A 14,473-nucleotide genomic window follows, 5' to 3' on the forward strand; every position below is an offset into this window, starting at 1 on the left:
CAGCAAAGTGAGAAACCATGCAGCCCTGGGTGAGAACAGCACACAGAGCACTGAGTTCACAGAATGGCCCTCCTTTGAATAGTGGTTTGGGTGGAAGCACATCCCTTTGGGGTGGAATTCAAGAAAAAAAAAAAAAAGGAGTGAGAAATCATCCTCTCTTTTTACCTCTTTCTGTTCTCATACACTTGGCGAGAGACTTTAAAAAAAGAGTCAGAGGGTGAGACGCTTTCATTTATTCATTCATTCCACAAATGTTGAGTGTCTACTTGCCAGGCACTGTGGAAGGCACTGGGGATAAAGCAGTGAGGCCAGACACATCCCTGTTCACTTCATAGTAGCCCTCAGCCCTACCCTTAGCTTTGAATGGGTCCACGCCATACTGTGGTCATCGGAATTAAAGCACACAAGAACTCCAGAGTCTCTCACAAAGGATCGACAGGATGAGGGTGAAAGGGTAGAGCTCAAGAATGATTGTCAAATGGATTTCCTTTGTAGCACAAACTCAAATTCAGAAATATAAAGAGATTTTCCTATTATCTAAGATAGAAGGAGGATGCTAATATCAAGGGCTTTCACTATCTTCCTGGAGATTAGGAAATGGATGCACTTATTATTTTTAACCTCAGATTTACCTATTCCTGTTCTAGTAGAACTTGAAAGTCTCTTAAGTATTCCACTAAAGAGGAAGTAATTCACCTGATTTTCTGGAACCATAAATCTCGTCATCCAGATTGTCTATGAAGCAAATTTATCCATATAACAAATTGTCAAAGAGGGCACACTTTGCATATAATCATCTCTGGATGATTTACCTCTGTCTATGTATTTTGTTTTAAACTACATTCAACAATTTAATTCAGAAAATGCTTGTTAAGTGCCTGCTAAACACCTCTGTCTGATCAAGCTGCTGATAAACACAATGTATCCTGATGATCAGAGTTTCCAGCATCCGTAATTTGCAGCCTTGAGAAAGAAGCCCCTGAACTAACTGTCGACACAGAGGAAAGTTGTGGCTTATAACCTTAAATTCATTAGCCTAAATATAGGAGTCTGATTTTTGAACCCAGTGTGCTGGACTGCCATAAGCCTACTTAAAAAGATGTTCAGATTTCAGAGAGAGGCAGACAGAGTACATGGCCTGATTTCCCAGGTGAGTCAGTGGTCTCTGATGCTTCTATGAATATGCCGTGGCCACCCCCCTCCACCCTCCGCACTGGGAGGGTCGCCATCCAGAACTGTGCTTCTCCAGGGAGGGCTAAGACAGTGTCTGGTAGCACCAACGTCCTGCAAAAACAGCCTGTGCCATTCTAGCATCCTCCGTGTGTAGCTGAAACTCTTGTGCTCTTCGCGAGCAATAAATAAGTAATCACCAGCCCTCAGGGGAGAGTCAGATTTTACAAGAAAAAAAGGACACGAAATGGGCATATGTTGGCAATCTCATTAGAAATGACAAGAATGTTTGTTCATAACTTTAAAAAAAAAAATAGCAAGGCAAGAGCTTACTTGGAGCTTCTCTACCATCTGCAATCTTTAATTCAGTATCTGCCATAACCAGGTGTTTGCTAATACATCTCAAGGCTCCCCGGGCTTCCTCTGTGTGAACACCAGCAGGATCAGCTATCCATCATGGTTATTGTTTTAGGGGAATCGTAGACACTTCTTTGCTTCTAATCTCCAGCTTGTTTATTAATATAAATAAATAAATAAATAAATAAATAAATAAATAAATATTACTAAAATGGTGTTTTCATTTCATCCTTTCACTCAAGCATTATCCTACATAAAATAATTATTTTTCTCTTCCTTTTCATCAGCTCACTGCTTTGCCTTTTCAAAAAAGGAACCTTGGATGAAAGAGGATTCGTTCATCTTTTCACTTAACAAATATTTATTGTCTGTTATTTGCCAATCCCTGTTCTAGGCACTAAAGGTACAGAATAGAACAAAAGAGACAAGGATCTTGTGTCTACATGGAGCTCACACTATATTAGCTCACACTATATATTAGGAGCTCACACTATATATATTAGGAGCTCACACTATATACCCTGCAAATTCTGTCTCAGGAACAGAATCCTCCCAGGTGCACCTAGCTCCACTGAACCCAAGTATCCACACTAGCTATTGTTATATTTCACTTGCTTCTGATGGCTTTAGCCATATCCTCATGTTTAAATCCACTGACAATTTTCATCAATGAATCAGGCCCACTTGACTTCCCAGAGCAATATTCACTTGGGCTGGATGTATGCTAAGATGCTTTGACTTGGAAATTAGAAATTATTTGTTGACTCTATTTCTGATGGCCCAACCATAACTGCTACCTCTCTTTCTTCACCATCATTTGGAATAACTGTTAAAAACTGGGACCTGAATTATGAGGACCAGGATAGTCATCATCTACCATGTAGTACGAACTAACAGCAAACTAGAACTTGGCAAGATCTGTCTGGTTTCTCTCTAAAGTTATCACCAATTTACCCATCTTTCAGGATGGCCTCCCCTCTAGTTCCAGAGTCCAGTGTGAAAGCCTAGTCTGTTCCCTGGACCTCATACTCTGTCTACCTCACAGCAAACTTCTCACTTGAGCTTTGGGTCCTACCACATATGGTCAGATTTCCCAGACAACTACATGCCACTTAATTTGAGAGTCATAGAAGCATAGATTCATGCTTAAGATCATGGGTTTTTAAGTCAGGGTGATTATAATCATGAATCAAACACTGTCTGTAAGGTCTTCAGAAAGTGATTTAATCTCTGTGCCTCCATTTCCTGGTTAGTAAAAAGAGGATATTAATAGAAACTGACCTGCAGAGTTGTGACGTTTCAATGACTTAATACATACAAAACATCAAGAATGTTACTTGCTACATAGTGAAGACTCCAATGTTTCCAACCTCATGAATATTTAACTCCTACTCCACTGCCAAAAGTAAACTTGAAGAATGGGATGGGTTTAGACTGGAATTTTGCGTCCCTTATCCACTTTTCCTGGCTCTTCCAACTGCCTCTCTTGAGGGTCAATATCTTTATCTAGGCTAGTGTGCCTTAAGCCCTAGCTCCTCTCACAGGCAAATTAGGGCTTTCTTTGGATGGCTACAATTTCTCTACCAGTTTTGTTACATGGGAAAAGCAGCCCAACAGAGGTATAACACCTTACAGCTCCTACAACAGCAGAAGTCAGTACCATACAATTCTTTTCAACATCATGAATAGTCTTAAATGTCTGCACCTTATTTATGCCATCTGTAGAATGGAGACAGATTTGATGAAGAGAACAAAATCTTCTTTCCAAAATTCTTTGAGCTGAGAGACAGAGGTTATGTTATATAGCATGATGGTGTTCACCAACTTGCAGAATTAAGGGATTGTAGACTCAAAGAATAAAAGTCCATGAAGAGCTAAGCCGATCATCAATCTTTAAAAAGAGTAATGAGAGAGATTTACCCTATATGACTCTAGAAGACGCTGTTAAGCCACAGAAATAAAAACAGGATGATATTGCTACAATAAGACTGGCAAAGGAACTCAGTAGAGAGTCAAACCAAGACCCAAGTACACATGGGGATTTATTATGATATAAAATTGGCACAACAGAGCAATAAAAAAAATAGTAGATTATTTAGTAGCTGGTTTGGGGAAGCTATCTCATCATAAATAAGAAAATGCAAGTGCATTCTGTATGAAGTAAAGACCTAGGTATGAAAAATTATAAAGTTAATAGAAGGGAACGCAGGATAATATCTATGTAACGTTAAGATAAAAGACTACTTCGTTATGAGGAAGCATGATCAATTTGATTATATCAGAGGATTTCTGTTGGGTGACGGACATCATGAAAGAAACTGAAAAAAGGAAAGGAAACATTGACAATGACTAAAACAAAGAAAAAATATATTTAGAATGTAGAAGATTCTTCCAAAACTCAACCAAGAAAAAAAAAAAAAGACAATTCCAAGACTTTCACAGGGAAGGTATAAGAATACACAGTTTACACAAGAAATTTAAAATGTTTTTAATGTTTATATTTGAGAAAGAGAAAGAGAGAGAGAGGGAGAGAGAGAGAGAGAGAGAGAGAGAGTGCAAGGTGGGGGAGGGGCAGAGAGAGGGAGACAGAATCTGAAGCAGGCTCCAGGCTCTGAGCTGTCAATATGGACCCCAACATGGGGCTGGAACTCATGAATTGGGAGATCATGACCTGAGCTGAAGTCAGACGCTTAACTGACTGAACCACCCAGGTGCCCCAAGAAATTTAAAATTTAATAAGCATACAATGGGACACTCAAACTCAGTGGTAATCAGAAAAATGTAAATTAAAACAATAAGGCAATATATCTTCACACCTACTACCCTAGCAAAAACTAGAAGACAGTAAATTAGAGAACAATGTAAAATATTGTCAAGAATCGTGGGGGGGAAGAACGTGGGAACACCTAAAAACATCTTTCCCTACAACAGGGAGTATTTGAAAGGTGCAACCAGTCCAGAGAGCCATCTACTTGGAAAATTAAGTGTATGCTTAAGCAATTTCTGCTCCCAGAGAAATCCATAAGGAACATGTTCAAGGTTGTTCCTGGAAGCAGTGTTTGAGGAGGGTACTGAATGACATCTGGGTATCCATCAATGGAAAAGCAGGTAGATAAAAAATAGTGGGTAGGCACCACAGAGCTGCACTGTCCAAAACAGGAGCCACTAGCATTTGGCTATTTAAATTTAATTTTAAATCAAATAAAATTAAATAAAATTAAAATTTCAGTTTCTCAGTCACACTAGCCATATTACTTGCTATAACAGTGACTATAAAGTGCTCAATAGCCACATACAGCCCATGGTTACCACTTTGGACAATACAGATATGTTTCCATCATGGAGTAGTTAGAAGAAATGTATTAAATGTTCACATAGCAACATACATGGTCCTTAAAAACATAGTGCCTAGTGAAGACAATTTGCAACAAAATAAAAAATATTTTATTTGTGTAAAATATTACACAACAAAAATGCAATGCTATATTACATAACAGCATGACAAAAATGTACGCAGAAAACAATAATACATATTAACCAAGTTAAATCACTTAAATAAAAGATATGCATTAACCTAAACTCATGGTTTCAGGGGGTTGGAGTCGAGTATAGGGACAAAAAGAAATAAGTCCATCCACACAGATTTTCAAGCTGAGAGGAGTTGCTGACTATACAGTCCATGCCCTCACTGTGTTTGTCTTTCTGGAAGAAATCACAATAGGGGGGGTGCTTGGGTGGCTCAGTCGGTTGAGCGTCAGACTTCGGCTCAGGTCATGATCTCACGGTTCGTGAGTTCGAGCCCCGCATCGGGCTCTGTGCTGACAGCTCGGAGCCTAGAGCCTGCTTCAGATTCTGTGTCTCCCTCTCTCTTCCCCGCTCATGCTCTATCTCTCAAAAATCAATAAACGTTAAAAAAAATTAAAAAAAAAAAAAAGAAATCACAACAGGAATGAAACATGATTCCTAAAAACAAGGAGCCCTTGGTTCGTTTGGGACACCCATCAAATACCCAAGGAAAGGTGATACACAAGTCAAAGGATTGTGGTAAGCACCCAACAGAAAGAGGGTTATAAAAATTCCAAGGTGCAAGAGACCAGGAATGATCTGGGGAAGAAAGGATACTGTAAGATGGGCCTTGAAGATGGTGTAAGTAAATGAGGACCTGGAATAAGAGCATTCTAGGCAGACAAATCAGCTTGCACAAGGGAATGGTAGGAAGAAGCCACAGAGAGTCGTCTCTTGCAACTAAAGAACAAAAAGTGGTAGAGAATCAGAGGTGAGGTCAGTGGAGGAGACTAGACCAAGAAGAGCTGGCAGGGCTTATAGATACTGGGGGCCCATATTGCCTAATTCACCTGGGAATGTCCTGGTTCATGTGTGCTGTCCCAGAGAAACCATTAACACACCCTCTTTACTCTCAAAGTGTCCCAGTTTGGGCCAGAAAAGATATGACTTTCCTACCTATGGAGAGAAACAGGCTGATAATATAGCTTAGCAGAGGACTCTCTGGTTCCATATTGATTTGATACATTACATATTTGATCATGCATTTCTCTGATGCTACGATTGTAAGTATTGGAACAAAGTTAAAGTGTGCACTTTAGGAGAAATAATTTTTCTGAAATCTTTAGAAATGATAAGCCGGTCCGTGGGAAAGATAATTTAAATGAAAAATTGTAAACGTGCTTCAAGACAATTGCCTGATTCTGAAACACCTCATCAACAGCTCTATTACAGAGAATTAGGCTCTAATAAAGCTGACTGGGATTCTCACCTAATACTATGAGGTGGGGAGAAGCTAACACTAAAGTCACTCTAGCTGGAGCAAACCTAATGGCAGGTGATACCAAATGAAAACTGCCACACGTATCCCATTACATATTTGTAAGAACATGGGGAGAAAAATTCAATTAGGAAAACTCAATTACAATCAGAATGTGTTTTAACATTTTGATTACTAAAAATAAGTTGCTAAAAGCACAATTACCTCAATTTTGGTTAAGAGGTCTTGCAGTTCTCCTGATTCATTCATTGACAAAATTTTCTCAGCACCCTATTAACAAGAAAGGGTGGGGTGGGGGAAGAAAATCCATTTTGTTAGTATTGGAGAAAACAAAGTTCTAGCCAGGAGAGCTTAACCCACAAGATATTGAACACCATTCTTCCCTCGTAAGTAAACTTACAACCAGGAGGCCAAAGAAGGGAGGAAATTTCTTTTTTTCCTCCATATATCCTCCCATTTTGTAAGGCTTAGTGGGAGCAAGAGGACGACTGCCAGCAGAAGGTGAGAGCTGGGAATCCCACAAATGTCAGATTATGTCCAGATATGGAAGGTTCCAGCACACCCTTCAGAGTTGTTCAGAGAGCCTGAAGGCAGCTCTGCCATCTGGGAAAGGAAACCATTGAGCAAACTCCCAGCCTGGGCTGTCTCCACCCTATTCCCAGTGGTGTTGACATGACCCTTCCTTCACGTGTAGAGATAGCGGCAGCTAATAATACTAATAAAATTAATAACCACTGACACTAATTAAGCACACATTATGAGCTGGGCACCCAACATCATCTAATTGGAAGTTGTAGGCTCTATTAATAGCACAAAGTGAGCTTCAGTGAGATTAAATAACAATGCCAAGGCCACCCCGAAAGGAAGCAGAATGGGAATCTGAACACAAGCAGAGAACTCACTCCAGAGCCATTGTTTTTAACTTCTAAAACTTTACTATGAAAATGAGAATGGGGGCAATGTATGCACTTTCCAAACAAATCATAGTGTTTCTTCTAACTACCTGATTTTCCTTCCCTTTCCAGCCTCTTCTTACATTCTCCTGCTCGATTTTCCTTTCCTCGATAAGGAAGGAAATTATTTCTGATCAAAGGCAGAGACCACGTGTGCCTTGTTCACAACATCTCCCTGGCACGGAATAACAGTTGTTGGCACAGAATAGGTGTTGAATCAGTTTTTGATTGATCAACAAAATGGGGAGAAATAGCACCACACAATAAATACTTCTTGGGTTCCTATTTGTGCTGGGCAGGATGGAAAACAAAAACTCACTTAAGATATTTAAAACGTCCTTGTTCATAAGGAGGTCACTATAGACTTTTATGTAAACGTGCAACAAAGTAAACCACAATGCAGAATGGGAAATAGGTGTTGGAACCAGGTTCTGGGGCCACAGCAGTCTCTGGCCAGAGAGGGGCTCAGCCCTTTGCTCCAGGAAAGATTCCTAGTCTTGGACCTAAAGCTACTTTCTTGAACGGGAAAGTCATTAAGCCTGACTTTACATCATTGAGTGGAAAAAACAGCAGCCCAGCTAATCTGTTCTAGGATGTAACCGACTCCAGCCTGTGGAGTATTCTTGGCAACAGACTCTAGAGCTAAGGGGCAAAGGGATAAACAGGTTTATACAAGCTATCATCAACATGCCAATCCGGTGAAAATGAAAGCTGGTCAGTTTCCAAGGTCTGTGGGAGGATACCCATCGCTCACTGGGTCCTGAGTGCTAGTGGGCCAGGCTTTACTACAGAACAGATTACCTCATCCACCACCTTTGTTCATGGCTCAATGGAGTGTGTGACGTCCCTGGCAGGCTTCCAAATAGGGGCTAGCTGTCCCATCTGTCTGGACTACTTGAAAGACCCAGTGTGGGCATAACTTCTGTCTCTCTTGAGTCAGTCTGTCCTGGAAGGATCTAAATGATACTTTACCCTGTCCATTTTGCCATTATTGTTCTCCAGGAAGGAAATTCATAAGCAATCCCCAGCTGGGCAATTTGATGGAAATCGCTAAGCTACTATAAATAAGAAGAAGCCAGAGGAAGAAGAAGGAAGAGAAGCTCGTATGTGAAAAGGATAATTAAGTGTTGGCCTTCTTCTGTCAGAAGGACCGGAAAGTTTTGTCCACAGTGTAGTTTCTCCACTGATCACTGGAATCACTGCATTTGACCCAGAGAGAAGGCTGTTCCCCATCACAGGAAAAGATTGGAGAATTGCACTGAACCATGGAAGGAGAGAGTGGAACAAGTAGAAAAGGGGATAACTATGCAAACCAGAAAATCATTGGAACTGAAGAAGAAATAAAGTCTGAGTTCGAGCAACTTAGGTGGTTTCTCAAAAATGAGCAAGAGACTGTTCTTTGGCAATGACAAGATGAGGAAATGGATATTTTAATGAAACGAAATGAAAACCTAACATTTTAAAAGCATCTTTCCACATTAAAACATCTATTAAAGGAGATAGAGGGAAGATATACAAGGTGAAAACTGGAATTACTGACAGATGTTAAAACTATCTACCATAGATATAAAACCTTAAAGTCCCCTGAACCTTTTTCATGACAATTAAAGGAATATGGCAAGAAGGAGAAGGAGGTGGAGGAGGAGGAGGAGGAGGAGGAGGAGGAGGAGGAGGAGGAGGAGAAGAAGAAGAAGAAGAAGAAGAAGAAGAAGAAGAAGAAGAAGAAGAAGAAGAAGAAGAAGAAGGAGAAGAAGAAGAAGAAAAATAAGGAGGGGACAGGGAGGGGAGAGGGAGGGGGGAGGAAGAAAAGAAGTGTCAAATGGGTGATGCAGAAAAGGGCAACTAGGAAATCATATGGGGGAAACGGATCTGCTTATTGACGGCAGAGAAGGCTTTCTGAGCTTGGCAGAATTTGATCTGGACCTTGAAGCTTAGGGGAGGTTTCTAAGATGAGGTAGGCAATTTTTGTAGTGATGTATAGGAGCCTTTAGTTCTGGGTTTTATTTTACTTCAGTTTATCTCATAAAATTCATGTCATCTTAATCACCATCAGAAATGTCAACCTCATATATTAAAAAGCACTAGGAATTAACACACAGGGCTACAGAGGATATACTTAACTGTACAAGGCAGGTTATATTCTTTAGTTTGTGGGTGGTTTGGCCAGGAGGACAGAAGAGACATACCTAAAGCAAGAACCAAAGTGATGGAAGCACCAAATAAAACATTAAACTCTAAAATGTAGGAATAACTGGTAATATTTTACTTTTGCTACATTCTATTTCTTTTAAGAGTCAGCCACGCTAAAATGGGAAAAGCCCCTGGGGACTCTGGTCCACCAACTAAAGCAGCAAGGGAATAGATCATTTTTCTACAATGAAAGAAAATGCACCACATGACCCCAAGCAAAACGAATGCACCAGAGAAGCTATCAGGCATCTGCTTTCCAGCTCTTTTCTTCTCTCAGCTGTCAGCGATCCTTAGCCAGTTGTTTAGAATCCGATGCAGAGACCAGGAAAGGCCTTTCTCATTACCCATCAACACATGAAATTTGCCCTGCCTCAGCCAAATAATTCCAGCACCATCAACACGACAAGAGTAGATTCTACGTTTCAATAGAAACACAGGCTTGGGGCGCCTGGGTGGCTCAGTTGGTTAAGCGTCCGACTTCGGCTCAGGTCACGATCTCGCAGTATGTGAGTTCGAGCCCCGCATCGGGCTCTGTGCTGACTGCTCAGAGCCTGGAGCCCGTTTCAGATTCTGTATCTCCCTCTCTCTCTGACCCTCCCCCGTTCATGCTCTGTCTCTCTCCGTCTCAAAAATAAATAAATGTTAAAAAAAAAAAAAAGAAAGAAAGAAACACAGGCTTTGCTCACATTAAGCAACGTACCCAAACTCTGTTCAAGACACACCTGGGGTCTGGTGCACAGGTGGCATACCAAGTGCCGAAGGTGGAGAAAATTCTCTGGAACAGAGACCTGAGAGCTGAGTACTTGCTCCCTCTCTCAACTGCTGCTACTCAATATAGCATCCACCCACAACTCCACCTGGCCCGCCCCCAGATCATTTCCTTGGAAGGAGCCCTCTGTTCTTTTGCCAAGTACTGAACAGAAACAATAGTCAAAATCCCCTGCTTCCCCACTGGGTTCCAAGTCCCCAACCTCCACCTGACCTGTCCTTGCTGAACTGAAGTGCAAGATTTTACAGGGCAGGACAAGGAAATCTCTGCCCTCTCTGCTCCTAAGCAGCAGCAGCAGCAGCTGAGGCAGGATGGGGATCTCAGCCTTGCTGGCAAGTGTCAGGGAAAATGAGGTTCCTCCCATCCTGAGGCTTGGATAGCGCTCAACCTGCCCTGCGCTGCTCTGCATTTACCCAGTCCAAAGCTCTCATTCCCTGCAACTTTCCACCACAGACATTCTAATTATTACTTGGTCTATAAAGACACTTGTGTGCCCAAAGAAGAGAGCGTATTTTTTTTAATTATTTTTTTAATGTTTATTTACTTTTGAGTCAGAGAAAGTGTGAAGCGGCAGAGAGGCAGAGAGAGAAGGAGACAGAATCTGAAGCAGGCTCCAGGCTACCAGCTGTCAGCACAGAACCCGTTGTGGGGCTCGAACCCACGAACAGCGAACAGCGAGATCACGACCTGAGCGAAAATCAGACACTTACCCGACTGAGCCACCCAAGCACTCTGAGAGCTTTTTTTAAGTATTAACATTCTTAGGGGATAATCTTTTCCCGCTTGGTATTTGGTTAAGAGTATCACATATGAGTTTGTTAACTTCTACAATGTAAGTCTATTATTCAGTTCCATGCAAGTAGAAATTAATCTTTCTATTATTGGCATAGTTTGCCAAGACTTCCAGGATACCTATGGAAATATTTCTAATGCATTTTTCAATTGATTCAGAATCTTTTTTTCTGAAAATTAATTTAATCCTGAAATTAATGATACTAGTAATATTCTAGGTGCTTTACAGACAATGGCTTTTTTAATCATCAGTGCAAGATAAGCATTATTATCTCTCTCTTTTTTTTTTTTTTAAAAGAAGAAACTGAAGTTTGAAGAGAATAAGGAACATGCCCAGCACCTTTTAGTTAGTCAATACAAAGCCTGTCCAGATCTTGAACTCGGGTCATATTGTCTCAAAACATACATTCTTTCCATTGTTCCATGCATGCTGCCTGCTCACTGATATAATTTATTAGTGAAAAAATGGTACAGATAGCTCCCAGTCTGAGTAACATGACAGTCTGTGTTGGGATTCACTGTTGACATGGGTCCCAAAAAAGCCAAGTGAATGAAAGCCTTCACTGCAATGACTCCAAACAGTATGAATGTGTCAGAGAAGCTAAGGAACATCTCTATTCTTTTTTTACTTCAGTGTCAGGTATTTTCGGTTATTTCAAATACATTGCATATTCCAGAAAAGGACTTAGTTCATTATAAACTCCAATATATGAAATTAGCTCTATTCTCAAATTCTTTCCCCCTTAAAATTCTGAGCAGTGAGCTGTGACATGTGAACAAATCACTTTACTTTATATGTAACAAGCTTCCCAGAGATCAGACAGTCTACATAATCTTTTGTCACATGAATCACCAAAAAAGAGACCCACACCTTCAGGCAACAAGAACAGGTTAAGAAAAAACATCAGCCCCCTGCTGATTAGGGCTGCTGGACACTCACCCACCATTTGTGATCCATGAATGTACAAAAGTGGCCACCATACTCATTTGTACTCATGTCCATTCATTTATTTCCACATTCAACACAATTTTGAGTCTCCATTATAGGTTAGGCATTGTGCTAAGTGTTTGAGATATAAACAATAAGCAAAAAAAAAAAAAAAAAAAAAAAGCCTCCCTGTTCCTGAGAGAATGTAAAATCTTTTGGAGTAGACAGATGTTAAACAAAAGGTCATACAAATAAATGTAAACTATAACCGTCATGAATACTACAAAAGAGTTGTTGGTACAAGATGTTGTGAAAGTGTATCTAATAAGGTGCGATTAACTTAATCAACAAGATGAGGGAAAACTCCATAAAGTAATGATTAAGTTGTTATCTTTATGATTGATAGTAGGTAACTGAGCACATAGATAGAATGAAGGAAGGAAATTAATTAGAGCAATAAGGTTACCAAATATCATATGTACATGATCCTTCGTGGTCACCATTTTCTTTCATTCAAAATAAGAAAAACTATGTTCAATGAACCTGCCTATCAGATTCTGCATAGTGTTTTGGACTGGTGCCCTGGAGGAAACATAGGTAAGATACCAGGCCACAGGGTCAGTGATCTATTTTACCAATAAGATGAGGAAAAGTTTAGATTGGTATAAGCCAGCTTGGATTCACCACACTCTTCTAGATCTCTGTGAAGAGTTGTTAGGCCAAGGGTTTCCTTGACCATCATCAAAAAACGATATAAACAAATACAGACATTTAAGTATTTTTTCTCAAGAATTACTTGAAATCACACATACAGGCGTTAGCTGCCTCCAGGCTGATATACCTCCACGCTAATACCCAGGCTCTGAGATTCCATATAGGACACAAATGTTTGGAAACTACTGACCTGAAATTTTTTAGAGGTCCAGAAGAACTAAAAATAATGTTCTCATTAACCAAAACCAAAAAGATTTTTTTTAATTTATTTTTATTTTTTTTAATTTACCTGCAAGTTAGCATATAGTACAACAATGATTTCAGGAGTAGATTCCCTAATGCCCCTTACCCATTCAGCCCCTCCCCCTTCCTACAACCCCTCCAGTAACCCTCTGTTCTCCATATTTAAGAGTCTCTTCTGTTTTGTCCCCCTCCCTGTTTTTATATTATTTTTGCTTCCCTTCCCTTGTGTTCATCTGTTCTGTGTCTTAAAGTTCTCATCTGAGTGAAGTCATATATTTGTCTTTCTCTAATTTCGCTTAGCATAACACACTCTAGTTCCATCCACGTTGTTGCAAATGGCAAGATTTCATTCTTTTGATTGCCAAGTAATACTCCATTGTATATATATACCACATCTTCTTTATCCACTCATCCATTGATGGACATTTGGGCTCTTTCCATGCTTTGGCTATCGTTGATAGTGCTGCTATAAACACTGGGGTGCATGTGCCCCTTCGAAACAGCACACCTGTATCCCTTGGATAAATACCTAGTAGTACAATTGCTGGGTTGTAGGGTAGTTCTGTTTTTAATTTTTTGAGGAACCTCCATACTGTTTTCCAGAGTGGCTGCACCAGTTTGCATTCCCACCAGCAGTGCAAAAGAGATCCTCTTTCTCCACATCCTCAGCAACATTTGGTCTTGCCTGAGTTATTAATGTTAGCCATTCTGACAGGTGTGAGGTGGTATCTCATTGTGGTTCTGATTTGTATTTCCTTGATGATGAGTGATGAGCATTTTTTCATGTGTTGGTTGGCCATCTGGATGTCTTCTTTGGAGAAGTGTCTATTCATGTCTTTTGCCCATTTCTTCACTGGATTATTTGTTTTTTGGGTGTGGAGTTTGATAAGTTCTTTATAGATTTTGGATACTAACCCTTTATCTGATATGTCATTTGCAAATATCTTCTCCCATTCCACCGGTTGCCTTTTAGCTTTGCTGATTGTTTCCTTCGCTGTGCAAAAGCTTTTTATTTTGATGAGGTCCCAATAGTTCATTTTTGCTTTTGTTTCCTTTGCTTCTGGAGATGTGTTGAGTAAGAAGTTGCTGCAGCCAAGATCAAAGAGGTTTTTGTCTGCCTTCTCCTTGAGGATTTTGATGTCTTCCTGTCTTACACTTAGGTCTTTCAGCCATTTTGAGTTCATTTTTGTGTATGGTGTAAGAAAGTGGTCCAGGTTCATTTTTCGCTGTCCAGTTTTCCCAGCACCACTTACTAAAGAGACTGTCTTTATTCAATTGGATATTCTTTCCTGCTTTGTCAAAGATTAGTTGGCTGTATGTTTGTGGGTCCATTTCCGGGTTCTCTATTCTGTTCCATTGATCTGAGTGTCTGTTTTTGTGCCAAATCAGAAATTTTAATGTATATATACATATATGCATATTGTGTGTATGCATATGTGTTATATATTACTTAATTTTTACTTTTATTTGCATTTATTCATATACCACTTCATCTTACTAAGAAAGTTGCCTGCAATAAAAGATACATATAATGATAAAATAAAATAAAATTTGAATAAAAATTCAGGACAAAA

The 14,473-nt window shown here is 40.0% G+C and overlaps 1 protein-coding gene and 1 pseudogene across 1 annotated transcript in view; one reads left to right on the plus strand and one right to left on the minus strand.

Moving 5' to 3' along the window:
- GRXCR1 (glutaredoxin and cysteine rich domain containing 1) overlaps positions 1-14,473 on the minus strand; it is a 316,157-nt gene that overhangs the window by 4,275 nt on the left and 297,409 nt on the right. Inside the window, exon 3 of the mRNA XM_058722726.1 lies at positions 6,515-6,580. Within this exon, the coding sequence (XP_058578709.1) occupies positions 6,515-6,580 (66 nt within the window). The remainder of the gene's footprint in view (positions 1-6,514; positions 6,581-14,473) is intronic.
- Positions 8,093-8,607, plus strand: LOC131507650 (putative tripartite motif-containing protein 61; annotated as a pseudogene).

The sequence above is a fragment of the Neofelis nebulosa genome, chromosome 3 (genome assembly GCF_028018385.1).
Source record: "Neofelis nebulosa isolate mNeoNeb1 chromosome 3, mNeoNeb1.pri, whole genome shotgun sequence".
Taxonomy (NCBI): Eukaryota; Metazoa; Chordata; class Mammalia; order Carnivora; family Felidae; genus Neofelis; species Neofelis nebulosa.